A 16,143-nucleotide genomic window follows, 5' to 3' on the forward strand; every position below is an offset into this window, starting at 1 on the left:
TAGCAATCAGTGTTTTACGGTAATGTGGTTTGTCCAGGGAAATTTCTTAGTTAAAGCAGTTCAAATACTGCTCTGGTAGTCACCAGAATTCACAGCTCGGTTGTTTGTGTACATGTGGAGTCTCCCTTGGCTCCCATGTGCCACAGAAGGCATCTAGAAAATTCCATTTACTCTTGGCTGGCCAGCCTTGGAGGGGTTGCCTGCTCAGGGCACAATAACCCTGTAGCTTAAGGGTAAAGGGTGAGTGACTCTACTTCCAAAGTGGTTCAATAAAGACCCATTTTATACCTGTGGCTTAGTGAGCAGTAGGTCCTCCGTTCAGTCTCAAAAGCACCCTGGCTTGGACCATAAAGCATATGGTCTCCCTTGGTAAGAGGTCTAAACCAGACCAAGAATTGCAGAGAGGTCCTGGCCACACCACAGAGAAGCTGCAGCACAAGAAGAGTGTGGGACGGGCAGGTCATCCAAGGAGCCCACCAACCCCTGTCCGGGAAAGAACACAGCTGAATTCACTGACACTGTATCTGCCCGTGGGACAAGGGACACAGCTGTGGGCTCAAGGATAGGATGAAGCCCTTCAGACATGAGCCCAAGACCTTCTTTCTTTCCCGCCTCTGTGAGATCCTAGGCCACAACCCAACAGAGAGGAGGTCAGTCTGAAGGAGAGGACAGCCAGGAGACCAGGCAGTTGCCCACCTGAAACTATTAGTTCCCACGAGCAATATGGTCAGCCTACCACTATGACCGTACATTTGTCTGATTTTTTTCTTCTCATCAAGTTTTAAATTACATACTTTGAGGTTATGTTGTTAGGCTCATTCACCTTTAGAATCATTACCTTTCTAGTGACTTGACCCTTTTATCGTTATGAAACCATTTTCTTTCAGATCTTTGGAAGATCTCTTTCCATTGTCTTCTGGCTTTCATGTATCCTGTTGAGAAGTCAGTTGTCATTGTTATTTTTTTTGTTCCTTAGAAAGTAGTATGTCTTTTTGTTTATCTGCTTTAATTGTTTCCTCTCGTTTTAGGTTTGCATCAATTTGATTATGATGCAATTAGTGGCTTTCTCCTGCTTGAGTTCCATGGTACTTCATGACTCTCTGTTTTCATATCCATCATCAGTTCATTATCTCTTCAGATATAGCTGCTATTCCATTCTCTGTGTTATGTTTTTCTGGGACTACAAAGTCACCTTAATCCCACATGTCTAATTTCTGCTTCTAATTAGTTTACTAATTCCCTCTTCAGTGTATATAATCCAGGAGTCAGCAGGTTATGGCCACTTGTTTTTGTACATGGAGTATCATTGGAACACCGCCCCCCACCCACCCACCACCACCATTTGCTTACATACTGTCTGTGGTTCGTCGTGCATGCCACCAGCAGAGCTGAATAACTGCAACTGAGACAGTGTGGCCTGAACACGAATGTTCTCTCTCTAATTCTATAGGAACAGACTTGCTGAACCCCAGTTTAACCTACTGTTAAGCCTATCCATTGAGGTATGGATTTAAATTATTGTGCTTTTTATTTCTAGGATTACATATTATTTTTATTATCGTTGTGTTTGTTTGTTTGTTTCTAGTGAAATTCTCCAGCTTATCATTTAACTGCTTGAACATTTTAGCCATAGTATCTTAGTCTGGGTTCTCTAAACACCAGAGCCTGAGGGAAAAGCCACATGCTAATGTGTGTTTTATGACCCCAGAGTAGAATGAGGTGTTGCCCGCTTCTTCCCCGAAGTACACCGGATTTGCAGGGAGCGGCAGTGATATTTCTTAAGTTTCTATCAATTAATGCCCATATCTGGATGTCCTGAAATTTTATTCATAATGTCTACTTTTCCACCTTTTTTAGTGGTTGTTAAATTTTATCTTTTTTTTTAATACCTAGTTACTTTTAGGTTTTGCTGTATGTAGTAGATGAAAGGTTATAGATATAATTTGAGGCTGGATTAATTTTGTTTCTGGAAGACAGGTTGGTAGCCAATCCCCTCCATCCAAGGAGGAATTCAAATAATTTGAACCTGAGCTCCATTCCCAGTGAAAATTGGTCTATTTCCAGTTCACTCTTATTTCTAGGACAGAGCTTCCAGGGTCACAGCAGGGCACCTGACCGATGCGCCTCACCTTGGCAATCTTAGAGGGCCAGTGTTTGCTCCCCTGGCCACCTGAGTCTGATGATGACGGCTCTGCTCAGCTCCCTAGTGGCTCTGTCACCTCTTGCAAAGTGCAAAATGCCTTGAGCATAAAAGGTGGTGCCAGCTGTTACACTCACCCTTCTGAGCTTTCTTTGTGTCTGGGATCTCAGCCCTGCAGATCCTCACTAATACGGTAGTTCTCTGATGCCTTCAAATGCATTATTAAAAATATTTGTTGCAGCATTTGTGTTTATTCTCCCTGGGAGGATTCATGAGAAACAAGCCATTCTGCCATAGTCAGAAGCAAAATTTTTTAGAAGTGTCCTCTGTAACTGCTGTGCTGTCCCCGCCCCATAACCGTAACCCTGCCCTTCCCACCCTCCACACACATCTTGAGGCTGGAATCTTTATCCCATTTTATAACTTAATTCAGTATGCAGGCAAACTATTATTTTTTCAGCCAACCCTTATTTAGATTTACTAGTAAGTTTTACTGATTTATTTCTTCATTACTGCTCTTTTCACCTCATTACTTTCTTTCTGCATTTGTGTTAGCTCTTTTCCAGTATATTCTTTAGTAGCTTTTTCTTTTTTCCAGTGAGGGTCTCTGAGTGGTAAGGTTTCAGTCATTTCATGTCTGAAAATGTCTTTATTTTACCAATGACTGAGTGATCATGTAATCATAGTTTGGTTATAGATTTATGAATTGATTAGTGGTTAGTAATTTGGTTATAGAATTCTGGATAAAAAGTTATTGTCCCTCATCACTTTGAAGGTATGATTTTGTTTTCTTGCATCCAGTGTTGTCTTTAAGTCTGATGCTGATTCTCAATCCTTTGTAGGTAATCATTACATTCTTTCTGATAATTTTTAGGATTTTTCTTTATCCCGGTATTTCTTTTAAATGCCTGCTCAGAACTTGATGGCTGTTTTTAAATTGGGTACTCCTGTCTTAAAAATTGAGGAAATTCTCAGCAGTTATATGTTCAAATCTTGCGTCTTCATTATTTCGTCCTCTCTGTCTTGAAAACCAGATGATGCTGGCGTTTCTGGATCTTTCCTCCATGAACTTAACTTTTGTTTTCCTGCTCTTTTTACTTTTTCTGTGTTGCACTCTGGGACTGTCCGTCAGTTTACTCATATGTTCGATCACTAAGGAAGACAAAAAAATGTTACATAAACAAAAAGTCTGTGTTTTTGTGAACTCATTCACAGGGTGGAATTATTTAGAAAAATGACTTCAGGGAGATTGGTTGAAGATCTCCTGAGCCCCCACTTATGACAAACCTAACAGAAACGCTATCCCATTTTAAAATTCTTGGATTCCTCATGGACCGTAGTTGGTCATGATAGACACGTGGTTGTCTGCCTAGGTGAAGTGTAGCCACCTGGTGTTGAAAGGTGTGGAAGGCACCTGCTCACTGCCTGCTGAGATGTTAACACAGTGCTCTCTGTCCAGACCAGGTACACGGCAGCCAAGGACAGCATGGTCCAGTTCTTTTTCTACCAGCCCATCAGTCATCAGTGGAGAAAAACCGACTTCTTCCCTTGCACTGTGACGTGTGGAGGAGGTGAGGCCCAGGCTTTGTTCGATATTTAAAACTCAGCATTAGAAGGTACATGTTTGCACTTCTCAAGCCGACTTTTAAATGGGTATGGAGATGTGTGACCACACAGTGTCTCCTGCAGCAGACTGGACTGCAGGGGCATTTACAAATGTGTCTTTACTTTTATTCTGGAAGATAGGTGAAAAAAAGAAAAAAGACTGGATTTGCAAAACACCCTTTCCTTCTAGCCAAAAGCTGGAAACATGTTTGTGTGCATTCTTGCATTTCTCTTCTTGGTCGTCCTGAAAGCATGTATTATTTTTAATTATCTGTGGAAAGCTTGAGAAACAGAGAGACCCAGTGAGTTGCCCAGTCTGATCAAGTTAATGGGTGTGTTGGTTCTAAGCCTTAGATTTCTACCCTGTCTCTCCTCAGATGCGACAGTAAAAGCTTAGCAAAAAGAGGAAGGTCCTGCTCACTGTTTGCACAGTTCCAGGTATTCACAGATGGTTGAACAAGGGTAACCAAGGGCTCCACACACATGTGACCCATCTTTGCAGGCTCGGAGGGATGATAGTCGTCACCGAAAAATGGTGACTCCTTTGAGCAAATGAGGAGGTGACCATTCTGTCAAGATCATTCTCTTTTTCAGAACTGAACTTTTAAATAAAAGAGTAGTAAATGGCTCTAAACGAGGGCCAACCCAGGAACTAGTTACCAGAATTGCTAGAGGGTTGTAGGCTGATGCTCCCCCTAGGACTGTGAGTGCGTGCTGTGTGCTAGGGTGCTTACTCATTGTCACGTTTGCTCTTCCGGGCAAGCCTAGAGAAGGTCCGTTTTCATACCTGCTGCATGTGTGAGCAAACTGAAGCTTAGAAGGGGTGAGTAATGGACTCAAGGCTGCTCAGTGAGTCAACACACAGCTGGGGTCTGGCTCCAGGTCTGTGTGACGACAGAGCCACGCTCTAAGTGGCTTTGTCACTGTGGCCCCACTAGGAAGCTACAGGCGCATCAGGGAGGGGCTCTTCAGCCCAGGTCAGGCCACACCTCTCTCTCCTGGGATTGAAACTGTCAGTGACACCGGGAGGCAGGCGCTTCTGTGGGGCGCTCTGGGCAGCCCAGACCCCCAGAGGAACTTCTGGGAAGGAAGAGGAACTGTCGGAGGGTTGACTGGAATGATGAAAAAGAAGGTAAAAAGCAAATCTTCCCAGGTTCCCAGATAGCTCTTCTTAGGCCAGGCTTGGGTAATAGGCCACTTGATTGTGACCCTCCAGCAGTGGTTCTCAAAGTGGGGTCCCTGGACCAGCAGCCTCAGCATCTTGTGGGAACTTGTTAGAAACGCAGGTTCTCGGGCCCCTCCCGGGAGGCTCAGCGGCCTGTCCCTATAGACCAGTGGGTCTCAACCTTCCTAATGCCGCGACCCTTTAATACAGTTCCTCATGTTGTGGTGACCCCCAACCATAAAATTATTTTCGTTGCTACTCTATAACTGTAATTTTGCTACTGTTATGAATCGTAATGTAAATATCTGATATGCAGGATGTATTTATTTTCATTGTTACAAATTGAACATAATTAAAGCATCGTGATTAATCACAAAAACAATATGTAATTATATAATGTGAAATATTTATTTCTAATTACAAATAAATGAAATTTTGTCTTGAAGCATGGAGACGGATAGAGGAGCGGTGTCTCGGTTCCTATGACCATCGAAAATATGTGTTTTCCGATGGTCTTAGGTGACCCCTGTGAAAGGGTCGTTTGACCCCCAAAGGGGTCGCGATCCACAGGCTGAGAACCGCTGCTCTAGACCCTCCCATGGGTTGTGGCGCTCTCAGGTGTGAGAACCACTGCTGTTTGGACCAGGGACTTGAAATGCTGGCTGTACCGTGTTCCCTTCACTGTTTTTGCCATATCTATGTTATCCCTGCACTGTTACTGCTTTACGGTTTTTTCTTTAAGTGGACTAAAAAAAACTAGTAAACATATCTACACAAAGAATTTAATATTACCACCTTAAATGGGCACCTGTTACCTCTTTCTGTGAAGACACAATCACAAAAATAAGCACGATGGAAACGAAACAGTGGACCCCATCATCGTCAAGCCCCTGCCAGCTCCCACCGTCTCTCAGTGTAGCCTCAGCCTCCTCCTGAAAGTGGAAACGCGTTCTGTGGAACATTACAAGCGTTGTCCTGAGGCGAAAATGTCTTCAGATGTTGGAGTCACTGACTCAGCAGCAGACTTGAAGGGACATTCTTCAAAACATTTGACTTCTCTTAAAGCCGGCTGCGGGAAACAGTGTTTGGAATTGAAAGCGTGACCTGGGCATATCCCAGGAATCTCCCTAAACCCGGGCCTCACCCTTTGGCCGATCCTGCTCTCCAAACTTTGTGTGCCAGCGTTTACATTCCAAAGCAGTATGGCACCGAGAATGGCAGTAGGGCTGGAATTCGATGGCCTGGGTCCACTTCTTGGGTTTGCCACGAATTAGCTCAGAGACATCGTTAAGCCGTTTGTCTTCTCATCGGTCAAATACAGTAGACTGAGCCCGCCTACAGCATTGTTGGGGGACAAAATGAAATGACCCATGTCAGAGAGCACAGGACAATGCCTGGCATTTGGTGGGCACTCAGGGAATATCTGTTAGGTCAGAATCGAAACCTGAATATTGTCAGAAGGCCTGTGCATAGTCTCCGTATCCTTGGCTGTGGCCCTGCTGGCATTCTCTGGTGATGAGCTATGAGACCCACACGTGACTCAGTGGAAAGCTCCCAGAGTGAGTGGGACACACCTATACGCTTCTACATGTATATTTTATATCCAGAAGCAGAATCCCCCACACCACCACCACCACTTAGAATCAGGCAGGCCATGGCTCCAGGAAAGACAAGGCTTTCATGGACCCCCAAATAAAACCAAAGAGAGGGTGGGGCTTTAAAAAAAAACTCTTACTCAGCAGAAAAACAAACACCTCTTTCTTTGAAATCTATCCCCTCCCTCTCACACACAGTTCTTCAGAGAGACGCTTCCATTTGGACACATGAGCTAAACTAGAAGCTTCACACTCGGGGGTGGGGGAGACATGTATTATGGAATTCGGCTCAGTTCAGGTTGGTGAAATTCTTGGGAGGAGATTAGCTAGGTCTCATACTTGAGCGCCCAAGGAGACACGGTCAGCCACCACAAATGGAAGCACCTAACAATGAGCTCTTGCACCAAAGAGTGTAGTAGTTGTAAGAACATAATGGGAACTTTTGGCTGCTTTTGGGGGTCCCCCTATAGCCTGCCATTTTCTGCACACTGTCAGGCTTTCTGTACATTTGTTCATAATATATGAAGCCAGTGTGCCTCATTTCTTTCCCTTTTAGTTATCTCAGTACTGCCATAAAATTAAAGAGGAAAATTAATCGCCTCTCCTCAAATTATAAACACCTGGACGCCCCATGCTCCCTCCTCCTAGAAATATGTTTCCATTTAGAACAAAGATTTTTTCTTTGATTCAAGGAGCTATAATCTCATTCTGATTTTGTTTGGGGGCGGGGAGGAGGGAATAAAAACACACACATAAAACTCACAAGGAAAGCATTATGAAAATTTAATTATATCAGTAATCAAATCTGCATGATTTGTCCAAATGGCATTTTGGAGGCTTTTTTTTTTTTTCTTTTGGGTAATCAGGAAAATCAGCTCACTGGTGTCCAAGGCACTTGGATGGACTTGGCCGGTCTTGTCTGTAATCATCTGTGTGGGACACTTGAGATCGGTCTGGAGCAAGTACCAGGATTGCCGTTGCCATCTGATATGGTAGACTTTCTGGCAGATATTGGCACCTGACTGACATTTTATTGACTCCGTTTGGATTTTCGTTCTTGTGGTTTCGACCTTGCTTTTTATAATGCATACCAGTCTGCCCTTCTACGCTCAGCTTACATCCAAGCCATGAGTTGTAGAAAGCTGTCTAGTGGTTTATAAACTCAGATTCCTCTCGGCAATCAGGCCTTTGAGTGTATTTTTAGAACTTTAGACCAATTGGCTGAGGCTGAGAACTTTACTTTTTTTTTTTTGTCTTGAAGAGCTCATCCTGGTTTTGAAAAACGACCTTTTTCTTTCTTTCTTTCTCTCTCTCTCTCTCTTTTTTTTTAACTTAACATGACACTTATGTGTGGTGATAGGAAACTTGGAGTCAGATCTTTCAGGAAATAGAAGTGTCACTTTGTGAGTTGTTTTTTACGCTTAACAGCCCTCGTCCAGTTGGAATGCTCCCTTTCTGCAGAGGCGGTACAAATTGAACTTAATGGAGTCGGGAGTAAGTCTTCGTTCCTTGTCCTTTGAAGGCCTGGGAGGCAGAGGGAGATAGAGAGGGATGGATTTTGTTCCTCCTTGTGTAGACAATGCTCAATCCCCAGTCAGAGAAGTGACTTGGTATTGGATGTACCCAGAATAGCAAAAGAGTGAACTGTGGTATCTGCAAGTAACGGACAAACGTAACAGCCCAGCACAGGGTAGCTGTCTAAAATGTAATGTTGAGTGCGGCTGGGAGGCTCAGTTGGTTAGAGTGCATACTCTGAACAACAAGGTTGCCGGTTCAATTCCCACATGGGCCAGTGAGCTGTGCCCTCCACAACTAGATTGAAGACAACAACTTAGAGCTGATGGGTCCTGGAAAAAACACAGTTACCCAATAAAATTTTTTTAAAAAAATGTAATGTGGAGTAAGAAAAGCAGAAAACAGAACAAGATTTACAACACAGAATCAGTAAAAACAGATACACCCAGAACAACATTACCTAAGATAAAGGCGTGTTAAGGGCATATGAACAGTAAGTAGAGTCTCGGGAGGGTTGGAATGGGAGTGGGGATGGGGGAAGAACAGGAAATACAAGGAAACAAAGTGATAACCGTGAGATGTGACAGTGAAGTCAGGACAAAGAATAACTAACCTCCGGCATCTAGGTCCAAGCATTTTTTTAAAGGAGTCTATTATTAATATAACTTTTTAGTTACAAGTGCTGAGACGTCCATAATAAGTTCAAGTAGTCACTTGTGATCTTTTAGTCATATCTTAGAGGAATCTGAGAGTCTTTAAAAGAAAATGCTGATTCCTAGACCCAGACACCATGTTTCTGACTTGATAGAACCGTGAAGTGACCCGGACATTGGTGTGTATTAAGTGCTCCCAAATGGTTCTGTTATATAGCCAGGGTTGAGAGCCACTACATTTCTTCAAGAGGAAAAAAACAAAAAAAGGTGTGGTGAGTGGTAACTTCCCCAAGTAAAAACGCAACAGATGCAGTACTCACACCGTCCTCTTCTCCCATGTTAGGCTATCAGCTCAATTCGGCCGAATGCATGGATATCCGCTTGAAGAGGGTGGTTCCCGACCATTACTGCCATTACTACCCGGAAAACGTGAAGCCCAAACCCAAGCTGAAAGAGTGCAGCATGGACCCTTGCCCGTCCAGGTTTGCATCACTGCCCACTTTCTTTTTACTTTGAAAAGAGGCAAATCATTGGCAGCCGAGACCGCTGGCTCCTTACAGAGTGACCCCTTTCCATTACGTGATGTTGAAGGCGCACTGGTGGCAGGTGCCCGCGTTCACGTGGATAACCAAGGTCAGCAGTGGATGGCCCCCTCAGTCCAAGCTCTCTCTTGCTGTGGGCTGTGTCCCTGTGCTGTGACATTTAACTCTTTAGAATGAACCCCTTTGAGCATCCCCGGCGCCTGCACTAGGTAAAGATCTCTTCCTGCAAGTGCCATGCCGAGCCCACGTGCCAGTCGTGAATATCTTTAACTCACCGTTTTAGCTTTTACACTGGGTCACTCATTACCATGTTTGGACTTTTGAAGTGTTCCCATTCGAGTCAGGATAGACACGCATTATGCAGGGAAGTTAGACGTGTGCATGCCAAAGCAGAAAAGCTATGCGTAAACTCTCCTGTTGCATAATTTAGTACCTGCTGACTTGGATTGCCTGGGGGAAGGTTCCTGGCTTTGCTACAGTATCTTAAAATAACAGCATGGTATCCAGTCCCAGAATTCCCCAGACCTCTGCCAGCTGGCTACTGCAGAGGTGTGCAAGTGGAAAAGGAAGCATTCTCCGTGGATTTCATTTCCTATCACTAAACTGCCCATTTCCTGCAATCCCATCATTATTAAGAGAGAACGTTCCAAAGGACACATTCTGTGAAATACAATGATTTTCTGAAGATCCTACTTATAGGACCGTGTTGATATCATTAATGGTTATTTATCAGAATAACCTCTTTAGATGATAAAAAGGAATAAAGAGATGGATCTGAAGTAAGAGAAGGCTTTTCCTTTGGTGAACGCATGCACTTGTCCCCTTTCCTGTATTTTCATATTGAGCTGGGGACGGTGTATGTCAGACATGATTCTGGAAATTAAGCGGGTGGTGGCTGAATTGGGAGGGACTGCTTCATAGCACTTTGCATATTTAGTTTCCCATTGGAAAGAGATCTGTCTTTTGGGATGTCAAGTCTATATTAGTCAAATTAATAAATGTGTTAGTTGATGTAGAAATGATACTGACACAATGGTTTCATTTGTAGTGATGGATTTAAAGAGATCATGCCCTATGACCACTTCCAACCTCTCCCTCGGTGAGTGATGTCTTTATGTATTGTAATTTACTCCCAGTTATTTGCAAAGAACCATAGTAACTGTAGCAACAGTCTGAAATGGAAGAGGGATAGGTCGTAGACCCCGATACGGTGAGCGAAGGGCAAACAGACTTCAACTCAGTAATAAGAAAGACCTTTCTGAGCATTAAATGGAATAGGCTGCCTTGGACGGCAACATTTGCCATCACTGGAGACGTCTAGCCTCTCTTGGATGACTGGGTGCTATGGAAGAAGCTCAGGCATTACAAGTGATCAGAAACTTGAGTCCCCTTTTCCATCTAGCTGACTAGTATGGTGTTTCTGACTTTGAGTTTCTTGACTCTAATGGTGCCCTTTAGTGTTTTATCGTTTAGAGAGAGTTTAAAGATGCTTTCACACTCCGTATTTTAATTAATTTGATTCTCGCAAAGGCCCTGTGGAAGGTAACTAGGGCAGGTGTATTATTCCCACTTGACAGTAACCTCGGGGTCAGAGTACCTGTGACTGTAGCTTGTATAATACATAGCCATTAAGATTAAAGCCTTCATTCTCCGTGCCCTGAGGTCCTTCAGCGGAACCATAGCCATTATCGGTTCTTTTTTTTTTTTGCAACCATCTTTGCAAACTTGACACTAACGCGCAAGCCACCCATAAATAATGTGTTTCTATTTGTTTGCTTTTGAGCTGGGAACATAATCCTTGGACGGCGTGTTCGGTGTCCTGTGGAGGTGGGATTCAGAGGCGGAGCTTCGTGTGTGTTGAGGAATCCATGCATGGGGAAATCCTGCAGGTGGAAGAGTGGAAGTGCATGTACGCGCCCAAACCCAAGGTCATGCAGGCCTGCAACCTCTTTGATTGCCCCAAGTGGATCGCCATGGACTGGTCTCAGGTGAGATCTGACAACGGGCAACGGGCCACAGTTCTTTACAGCTCAGTCTGTGGTGAATGTTTGCTGTGTGTTAGTGGGGTTTTTTGTTGTTGTTGTTCCTCTACCTCCAAAGAGAAGTTTGGAAAATGACCTATCTCTTTACATGTATTTAGGTTGACATCTACAAATTTTTTTAATCACACATTTAAATAAAAGCCATCAAAGAAAAAGGTCATTTCTAACATGGTGTGAAGGCTGACATTTCAAAATAATGTGTGACATAGCATTTTAAAAAATGTGTCCAGTAGAACGTAAATGCCATGATGATTTCTACTCTTGACATCTTTCATTTAAAAAGTACGCAAACAATCTCTTCTTAAAGAATTTGGATATTTTGCATTGTTTTCCCCCCTTGAACTCACATTTTCAATCCAGTCTCTTCCCAGAAATTTATCCTGATATAATGTACTTTCATGCTTTAAACTCTTAGTAATTACACTATTCTACTTTTCTCCAAGAAAATGTGTAGCAGTGAAAATTAATTTATTTTAATATCCTGTGGCTGTAAGGCTCTAAGGATTAAAAATGTTCCCCTGGGTTATTATTTTATTTACTTTTAGTACACAGAACACCATAAATATAACTCTGGTAAATCATTATTGTACATAGAAAAGAAAGTAAGTTTTCATCTGAAATGAGTCTTTTTAGATCATGAGTGGGGCTTAAAAAAGTAGTCCATTGCCAAAATAAGACATAGGTTCAGCCGTAATTTTATTCCTAATTTTACTGTCGATTTCTTGTTCTGTTTTGTTTTGCATGTACACATTAGGAACGCTTGTTCACATAAACAAATAAACTGAGGTGGAAGGATTTTATTAGAGTGAGGTCATTCTGTTCTTTGAACTCCTGAGTTATATGCCAAAAATCACACATGATCTATCATCAGAAATCAACATTACTTCTATAGCCTGCAGAGCTTGTTTTCAGCTCTTACAAGTCTTGTCCTTACGCTGCGTGTTGGCTTTAGAGCTGTTATCATACCACCCCCCCCACACACACCCCCATCAGTAGCATGGCTGTGTCATCACTTACAATATCGAAACAGAGGATTGCTAACCGACGCATCTTGTTCACCTTCCTTGGCTCTTCACACTTTTCATCTTTTTCAAAAATCAAATACATTCTCAGTAATGAGATTTGCTGTTGCTAAGGATATATTCAGCTCCAAAGAGGAGTTCTGGACATGTAAACATGGACTGCATCTTCAGGGCAAGTGTGCAGCTTCCTGGAGGGGCTGAATAGAAGGAGACCATCGTCTTTTGGGTTGGCCGGTTCTAGTAGAGTTCCACCTTATAACTAGGTTGTTTTCTTTCTCTTTGGGAAGAATTTTTTTTCTTCCTGGGCCAATAGAAATCCCCCTCTCATGATCATATATGTTTCAAATTGATACATTTTGGGTAAGTGAGTCAGTTTCACAGAAATAGGGTCTCATCTCAAACGTCACTCAATTTTTTTGCAGTATTTGCACAGTAGTCATAAGAGTGGACTGACGAATTAAGAGAGGATTCCTGGCATTCCACTCTTCCTAGAGATGTGTGTATATGTTGAAAAAGGCCTCCACATCCTCTGAAACTTGCCTGTGATAATGTAGGCAGCATCGTGGACTCAGGAAAGAACCTTTGAGCTTTATGAAACAGGAGCCAAGTCGTGGTTTTGGCAACAGGAGGCTCTGGGAGGGAATTCTACTCTGTCTGTTAGGAAGGGTGTGACCTTGAGCAAGGTCCTCAGGTGGGGGGCTGTCTGCTCATCTGTTAAATGGAAAGGAAGCTACTGACCTACCAGAGTGTGGGGAGGATCAGTGAGGCCACATCTGCAGGACCGTGGCTGTTCTGTCACAGATGCCCAGGGGCTCTCAGACCCCCTCAGCGTGAATCCAGGATTGGTGGTTCTACAGTTTGGAGATGACTCTTCAAGAAAAAAAGAATGCAAAACACAAATATTGGGTATCTAAGTGGATGTGTATTTAGACTCAGAAAAAAGAATTACAAATTTCTCAAGGCTAACGACAACCCTAAAGGGAACTCTGGACTTTAGTTCATAATACTGAAATACTGTATTAGTATTGGTTCATCATTGGTACAGCTGTACCACACCAATGCAAGATGTGAATAATAGAGGAGCTTATGTGGGGTGAGAGGGTGTATGGAAACTCTGTCCTATCTGCCCAGTTTTTCTGTAAACCCAAAATGGTCCTAAAAAATTAAGTCTATTCATTAAAAAAGAAAAGCATACATACACACCTGTATATTCACTAACATATGTAGATAAATTGAAAAGAAATGCTAGATTTTCACAACATGAAAATACTCCATAAGCAAGAGTAACTTCCAAATGAACAGTAAATAATTCAAGAAAAAAAAAACCTCACAGCACAAACTTCATAAAAATTCAGAAAAGAAAATAACATAATGTTTTTCCTAATTTTAACTGCATGATCACATCTGTAATATTTTTTTTTCCTAAACTTTTTGGCTGAATATTCTTTGATGGCTTCTTCCTATGACAATAGTTTTGCAAGGTGGGTTTCTATGGACAGAAGAGAAAGATAATCCTCTAGCATGGTTGATCAAAATTTGATCTTTTTGGGGCCCACTGAGTGGCGTGTTGGTTAAGAGCTGGCTTGGGACGCCAGCTCTGAGCGGCAGGGCCCCGGTTTGGATCCCACATGAGGGCCAGTGACACTGCCCTCTACAGCTAAGATGGTGAACAACAGCTCGACCTGGAGCTGGGCTGCCATGAGTCGCTGGCAACGGCGTAGGCTGCAGCCCCTGCTGCAGTGGGCTGCCGTAAGCTACCGTGTGTGGCTGGCAGCCAGCGTGAGCGGCCGGCAGCCGGTGTGAGCTGCCAAGAGCCTCTGTGAACCGCTGTCCAGAGGCTGGCAACCGATCTGCCTCATCCAGGAAGAGCGCAATGATAATACCAACATGGGCCAGTGAAGCAACGTCCTCCACAACTAGACTGAAGAACAAAAGGACAGCAACTTGTCTGTTCCCCTTCCCCCAATTCCCCAGCGCTGTTCTCCTCCCCCAATTCCCCAATAAAAAAAAAAATCTAAAAAAAATTTGATCTTTTTTTTAATTGATAGTTTAGGAATGTTTTCTTTCATCTTTGCGAACTGTTTTGAATAATATCCTGTAAGTTCTTAAAGTTAATCAAAGTCGATCAAAACTAAAGTTAAGAAAACCTCTGTAAAGTTTCTTTCGTATTTGAGCAGAAAGATTTCAGGGCATTTCCATTTTTTTTGCACTGTGATCTCGTCTAATGGTCTTCTGTGTTGAATATTCCTATGGATCAGGGGCTCCACCCTTGCGTGAGACGCTAATGCCTTCCTGGATCGCCTCATGACCAAGAATGTCACTGGCTTCTCTTTCCCCCTTTAAAGTGTACCGTGACGTGTGGCCGAGGGCTGCGTTACCGCGTGGTGCTGTGTATCAACCATCGTGGGCAGCACGTTGGCGGCTGCAATCCTCAACTGAAGCTACACATCAAAGAAGAGTGTATCATTCCCACTCCGTGTTATAAACCCAAAGGTAAGTGGGCGGTGCGTTTTCAAGTTACATCAAATGGTGTTTTCCAGCTCCCGTTCTAAAATTGCACCATTTACATTTACTGACTTTCTTATAAAAATCGTGTCACTGACAGATTCCAATAGACCTGTCCACCTAGATACAATATTTGGACCTCTGGGGCTAATGGATCTGGAGGGAAAACGGAGCTCTTGTTGATTCAGTCCATATAGTGTGGTTCCTATTTGTCTACGCTTATAGTCACAGTTGCTGGTGGACATAAAATAATTTGATGCAGTCTCTGCCTTGAAGAAAAAGGAGAAAAAGGAGGTGGGGAAAGAGAAAGAGGAGCGAGAAAACGCTCCCGAAGTTTGCATTCTTCTCTGTTGCCTAGTGTTTTATACCTGCCTCCGACTGGAGTGTAAATTTCTTGAGAGAGGAACAGGATGGCGTCGTCCTCATGTGCCCCATTGCCTACTGTGGCATGAATGAACACTTTCCGTTCCCAGTCTAGATCCATGGATGTGTTTAGAGTTTCTTTTGTAGTTCCCAATGGTTCCACACGAATTAGCCGAAATGAGCAGCATCCATGGGTAGGAAGTCTCTCGGATTTATTTCCTCTGTGTACATGATTACATATTCCCATACATATTAGTAAGGTATTGCCAACCCTTATGACAAGTAGTTCCTTTCTGGAAATGGAGAAGGGATTATTCCCCCCTGTTAGTGCCAAGGAGTCTTCATTAGTACATTTAAAGAGGATGGTAAAATTCTCCTTCATTACTTCTGTATCCATCATTCATGCAAATCACCTCATAATGAACCAGCCAAAAAGTACTTATCTGGCCATGTCTATCTTCCAGAAACGTCCCTGGCTGCCCTGCAAGGTACAAAGACTGATTCTGTACCTTCGTCAGTGAAGTCTTTTGTCCTTCTGCACACGATGGTCCTTCCATAGCCATCTTGTTAGTGTCTGTGACGTCCCTGAAGCAGCCCCTGATTTTTTTCCCCTCCCTACCTAATTAAATTGTGTCTTCCTTCATGTCTCAGGAAGCTTCAGAGGACAGAAAGGGGCACTGTACAGAAAGGCTGGCACCTACATGTCAGCTGTAATTGGCAACCACCTCCCCAACAACGACAACAATAAAAGTTTGAGTAAACCATGGCACAGACTCTCTGCCCCTAATATTCTAAACCTCGATGTTACTGGCTTTTCTTTGTTAAATTCTTCATTTGGTGGGCAAAAAGAATTGGTGGCAGAAGAAAGCACATGGATATAGTCTAAGTAAGAGCTTTAAGGTGCCAACAACAGATTGGTACTGATTTCTAAAAGGCATTGTTATGTTAAGTGGAAGAATATATTTAGCGGTGCCATGGGACCAATGGGTTTCCTTT

General features: G+C 43.2%; 1 protein-coding gene across 1 annotated transcript in view; it reads left to right on the plus strand.

The window, feature by feature from the left end:
• The window catches only part of ADAMTSL3 (ADAMTS like 3), a 206,349-nt gene that overhangs the window by 117,581 nt on the left and 72,625 nt on the right, over positions 1-16,143 (plus strand). Inside the window, exons 10-14 of the mRNA XM_019640227.1 lie at positions 3,600-3,711; positions 9,017-9,155; positions 10,264-10,314; positions 10,999-11,203; positions 14,625-14,772. Of these exons, the coding sequence (XP_019495772.1) occupies positions 3,600-3,711; positions 9,017-9,155; positions 10,264-10,314; positions 10,999-11,203; positions 14,625-14,772 (655 nt within the window). The remainder of the gene's footprint in view (positions 1-3,599; positions 3,712-9,016; positions 9,156-10,263; positions 10,315-10,998; positions 11,204-14,624; positions 14,773-16,143) is intronic.

Source organism: Hipposideros armiger, unplaced genomic scaffold, assembly GCF_001890085.2.
Source record: "Hipposideros armiger isolate ML-2016 unplaced genomic scaffold, ASM189008v1 scaffold_48, whole genome shotgun sequence".
In the NCBI taxonomy this organism is placed as follows: domain Eukaryota; kingdom Metazoa; phylum Chordata; class Mammalia; order Chiroptera; family Hipposideridae; genus Hipposideros; species Hipposideros armiger.